General features: G+C 33.2%; 1 protein-coding gene and 1 long non-coding RNA gene across 2 annotated transcripts in view; one reads left to right on the forward strand and one right to left on the reverse strand.

Annotated features, from left to right (window-relative positions):
• The window catches only part of LOC117945638 (carcinoembryonic antigen-related cell adhesion molecule 5-like), a 3,822-nt gene extending 1,222 nt beyond the window's left edge, over positions 1-2,600 (forward strand). The window contains exons 3-5 of the mRNA XM_034873252.1: positions 1,698-1,979; positions 2,087-2,353; positions 2,430-2,600. Coding sequence (XP_034729143.1) covers positions 1,698-1,979; positions 2,087-2,353; positions 2,430-2,530 — 650 coding nt within the window. The 3' untranslated portion in view covers positions 2,531-2,600. The remainder of the gene's footprint in view (positions 1-1,697; positions 1,980-2,086; positions 2,354-2,429) is intronic.
• LOC117945653 overlaps positions 1-5,883 on the reverse strand; it is a 20,270-nt gene that overhangs the window by 3,545 nt on the left and 10,842 nt on the right. The gene's annotated exons all lie outside the window — the stretch shown is intronic.

The following is a 5,883-nucleotide window of genomic DNA, read 5'->3' on the forward strand; positions in this document are numbered from 1 at the left end:
TGTTGTATGTTTATTATTAGTATTTGGAGAAGACTGGACATTACAAGGACAAGGACATTTCCGCAAGTCAATGTTTTGTGTCACAGAGATTGAGCCCTTATTTATTCTGCATTACTCCATTACATCATTCCTTATAACATTAAATTTTAGTTTGAAATTTCAGTTAGTTCTTTAAAGAAGGCCTTGAATAAACTGTGGACATTGTTATGCAACTATACAGTATACTGTAGTATATCTTTTATTCCAAATAAACCTATTTTCTGTTTCCTAAAGATTGTTGTTCTACTGTAATGTTGCTTCTGATCGTGTCACGGAGAAAAATTATATATTATTTATTCATCCTGAATGATGCGTGCAAGTTGAATAAGAACATGTACAGTCAACAAGTAAATCTGTTTTAGAAGGCGCACAGAAAATTTAATAATGTACATAGTGTAACAGGACAAGCACAATTCTCATGAGAAAATAAAATAAAGTTATGTTAGCCAAAAAATTAGGATTGTTAGAATTGAGAATGGTATTATAATATTTTAATAAGAACATACAAACAAGAGAAAGTGAACAGCAACTCATTGCAATGGGGAGAGGCAGAGACAACCCTTTCTTACTGTAACAGGGTTATATATTTATAATATCCAGAAAGGACTTACAGGAATTCGGTCTCATAATATTTGGACACGCTACTTTCTATAAGAGGGTGCGTGTGTGTGTGTGTGTGTGTGTGTGTGTGTGTGTGTTGGTATTGCTGCTCTTTTACATGACTGATTACTCTGAATAGTTTCTGTCTGTATCTGCATCTGTCAACATTCAACACTGACTCACTTTTCATTTCTTGTCTTTTCATACATGTTCCTTCAATTTCACAGATTATTTCTGTTGAGTAAATAGCTACCAACAAGTCTCTGCCTCCCAATACAAAACAAAGTCTACAATAATCATATCAGCATGTTCTATATGTATATGAAATATATGAACACACCACATAAATATATTTTATTTTATCTTTGAACAAGTCATCAAGTCTGTTGTTAATATTGTAAGTCATTAAAAAAGGATTGTAAATATCTCACTTTCTAAAATGCATGTCAAGCCTGCTAATATAAATACAGTATTATGATTATAATTATTATAGTCATAATAATGTTAATAACAATAATTTGTATTATCATAAACAGGTTATTAACCTAGTATCGTATGTTCTTATAATGTACTGTGTATATACACTAGTATACACTTTAGGTGCACATGTACAGTGTAAAGCATTCAAATAAAATTGTCCACCATAAAGTCTTCTTTTTTGTTGCTATAATTTTCTGTTTATTGATACTATCGTAGAGATAATAAATAGAATAGTTATACATTTTAGCTAGTAAAAAAATTGTATTCCCCCCACATGTAGGACAAAAATCCAGTCCAGAACAACTGTGATCTTACTAATACATACTGTATATAAGAACAAGTACATATTTCAAATAATGTCACAAAAAACTGAAACTTAAAAGCTTTGTAAAGATACAGTATTGTGGCAGCCAGGGCTGTTGTATTGGGCTGTATTAGATTGTTGTAGGTGTAGGCGTATGAAAGATTAACATCCATTTTTTGTTTGCTTTTCGACATTGCCTGCCTACCACAAAGATGTACAGTGTGCAGTGTGTTGAAACATCTTAAACCTTGTCTGTTCCATTTGTCTTCCACAGAGCCAATCTCAAATGTGACCCTGAGAGCCAATCAAACTGAGCTGGTGGAATTCTACAGTTCAGCCGTCGCTGCCTGCTCCGTCTCTTCTGGATCCTCTCTCTATTTCCTCTGGATGAACGGCAGCTCTGAGGCTACAGCCAGTAACAGAGTTCAGCTCACTGATAGAAACTCCACTCTCATAATAGTTAACGTGACCCGCTACGACCAGGGACCGTTCAGGTGTCTTGTTTCTAATCCTGTCAGTAATGGAACCAGTAATCCAGTAAACTTTACTATCAGCTGTGAGTAGGAAAATGTCATTCCAATCATAATTTGCCATAATTCTACACTAACAGCGCTTTTAAAGGCTGTATTCCTCTCTGTGTTGTTTTTTCTGTCTCTTTCTCAGATGGTCCAGATACCATGGCGCTAACCGTGAACAAACAGAACACCACTTCGTTTCTCATTGGTTCCAATCTAACTATGCTGTGTTCAGTACAGTCCAATCCTCCAGCTCAGCTTAGGTGGGCTTTCAGAGGAGAGCATGTGAACACTACAGGTCCTTTGTTGGACCTGTTCAATGTCAGCGAGAACCAAAGCGGAGCATATTCCTGCCTGGCCTTCAACAATCGAACCAAAATGAACAGCAATATCACCGTACACATCATTATAGCAAGTGAGTTTGTTGGTGTTGGGACCTAAACCCCCATATTTCTTCTATATCTGTTCCTTACTTTGGTTTGTCTTTACAGAGCCTTCACTGTCAGGATCTGAACAACAGGTAGTCAATCTGTGGCTCTTGCCACTGCTACTAGTTGTTGAATCTCTTTTCTCACTGGCAGGCAAGTTGTAGAATGTCTTTTAAATAAATATACTTTTTTGTTATTTTTACACTTCAAAATCATATTCTCATTTATGGATTGACAGTAAATTCTAGTTTACATCACATTTCTCTCTTTAAAAAAGAAAGAAATTCTATTTTATCCCTTTAAAATGGAGACAATTCTACGTAATTCACACCACCTGAAGTCTTGAACAAGTTAGATTTGTGCAGCAGGGCACAGAGATTAGGTCAAATCTGCTTCCTGTTCGGACATCACTGGCATGAATGATATAACAGGCTGCAATGTGTGATTATTTTCATTACTGATTGCTTATTTTATCAATAAATAGTTTAGTCCATAACAAGAATATGCCTGAAAAAAAATCCCATCATTATCTTGTAAAGCCAAGGTTGAAAGATTCAGAGAGCATGGATATTTAATCGTTGAGTATTACAGAAAAAACAATCTGATTTGAAAGCTGTAACTAGTGCATTGGTTTTGGTCAATTAACCAATTCCAATAAAGGGAGACTCTTACAAAACACATTTTGAGGTAAAGATAATGTAGTTTCAGATTCCAATCACGGTATTTTAATTTAATTAGAGAATATAATGCAGAATTATTTTCAACTGCAGTGGTATTGAATAAAAAGACTAAACATTTTTGATGTAACCAATATCACTAATAACTTGAATAACTGCCTCTCTTTCACAGATATTGCTGACTCATTCAGTCCATGAATGACTGATGATGAAAGAAATTGGACACGGTGAACATTTAATATAGCATTTAAACTTCTATATCTTGAAATGTTTTTTATTTTGATTTAGTGATTGAATTACGAAAAGATAATTGTTATTACCTAATTCGGTTAACATTACTCATATCAAATAGGATTTTTTCATGAATGTTGTAATACATTCATTAATCATACAATGAATTCGGGTTGATAAGGAGTAGTTAAAGAGAGCAGGAAATACTTTGCTCAAACGTCTACCTCAATGACAACCATCACCTGTAAAAAAACAAATACACAAAATACACTTCATAGAGAATTCATCAAACATAGAACTAAAGAAGCAGAAAATAAATATAAAAAATAAGCTAATTACTGATCATGAGAGCTTGTAAGAGAGAATACAATAGTAAACTATTATATAATAAAAATAATATGAAGGGTATATGGAATACACTAAATAGTATTATAAGTAAGGGCACGAGACAGTTTAATTATCAACAGTATTTCACTTGTAATTAAAAAGCTGTTAATAATATGGAGGAAGTGGTCAATAATTTTAATAAATATTTTGCAAATGTTGTACAAGATTTAGCTGGAAAAATTCCTATTCCACAGATACGGTAATTGATATAATGATCTTATTGAAAGAAATCAATGCTCAATGTTTCTCAAAGCAGTAGAAGAAAAAGAAATAATAGACATGGTTAAAAAATGCAAAACTAAAGCATCCAATAATCGTAACTGAATCAATCAAGATAGTAAAAAACGTAATTGAGGGGATATCAAAACCATTAACTTACATTTTTAAATTGTCATTCCAAACTGGTAAATTTTCGACAAAAATGAAAACCGCAAAATTCATACCTCTGCACAAAACTGGAGATAATCACAACTTCACAAATTACTGGCCGGTCTCTTTACTGCCACAATTCTCAAAAATTCTAGTAAAACTCTTCAATGATAGATTGGACAAATTCATAGATGAAAACAAATTACTTACTGATGGTCAATATGGATTCAGAAAAAAATAGGTCAACAAATCACAAATTCCATAGACAAAAAGAAATATGGAGTAGGGGTATTCACTGATTTGAAAAAAGCATTTGATACAATTAATCATGAAATATTAATCAATGAATTGAAACTGCTCGGGATAAGAGGGATTGTTTTGAATTGATTTCAGCAATTATTTAAAAGACAGGCAACAATTTGTAAAGCTGGGAGATTATTCATCTGAATGTTTGGACATTACGTGTGGTGTCCCCCAGAGGTCAGTGTTGGGACCAATACAATTTATCCTTTATTTAAATGACATATGAACTGCTGAAATTTGTATTATTTGCAGACAACACAAACATATTTGGTTCTGGTCAGAATTTACATTAACTCCTGGACTTAATCACTTCAGAATTTATGAAAATAAAAAAGTGGTTTCACACAAATAAGCTATCATTAAATGTGAGTAAAACCAAATTCATGATATTTAGTAATTGTAAATCAATCAGTCAAGTTCAGTTACAGTTAGAAGGTATCGATGTAGAAAGAGTAAATGAAATTAAATTCCTTAAAGTGATTATAGATGACAAGATTTGCTGTAAATGTCATATAAAATATATCCTAACAAAACTGTCTAGAAGTATTTCTGTGTTGGCTAAAGCAAAGCACATTCTAAATCACTACACATTTTGTATTGTTCAATGGTGTTACCGTATTTAAATGATTGTGTAGAGGTTTGGGGAAACCCATATCAAAATTCATTGAAATCATACAAAAAAGAGCAATGATAATAATTAATAACAGTAGATATTTAGAACACACCAATATATTATTTTTACAGTCTAAAGCATTACAATACACAATTTGACCTAGTCGAATTTCAAACAGCAGTAAATATGTTCAAGGCGAGAAACAATTTATTGTCTGGCAACATACAGAAGAGATTTTCTGAAAGAGAGGGGGCTACGTCTAAAGGGGAAAAGCAAATTTTAAGACTCCCAGTTTCGAACGACACGGTAGAGTTTCTGTTTATCTGTCGGTGGCACTTAACTGTGGATTAAACTAAATAAGGACTTAAAGCAATGTCCAAACATATTCCAATTTGAACATATATTTTCATTTATTAAAGATTTATTATCTTTGTAGACTTAATATTTTGTAGTTAATTAATTTAATTAATAGGGTAGAAAGGGGAAGAAAGAGGTAGGAGTATATAAGTTTTACTTCAGCCTAATCCTTTTTGCATATGTAAATAGAGATTTTTAAGTACTGGAAATAAGGGAGTTTTATTTTTCTGTCATCAATCAATCACACACAGGAAGATGAACTATACCCAGCCACACCTCTATTTGATTCTACCCTTATTAAAAATACCACTGCACAGACTCTTTAAGTGTTTGGGTCTTTGTTGGCGATCCATGTACTGTTCAGCTCTCATGATTTCCATTTGAATTGCTGTCAATATTTTAGCAAGATAACTGAGATAATTCCCTTGATCCTGCAATTTCCGAATTAAATGCGGTCTTAAACCATGAGGACATGTTTTTGTGACTCCTCTGGTTGGTTAAAAGTTGCAGAACAGCCTGGGTTTACAGTAAATGGACACTCCTTGGTGTGGACCAGGGCAAAACCAGGTGTGGCCAGGAC

The sequence above is a fragment of the Etheostoma cragini genome, chromosome 6 (assembly GCF_013103735.1).
Source record: "Etheostoma cragini isolate CJK2018 chromosome 6, CSU_Ecrag_1.0, whole genome shotgun sequence".
Lineage (NCBI taxonomy): Eukaryota > Metazoa > Chordata > Actinopteri > Perciformes > Percidae > Etheostoma > Etheostoma cragini.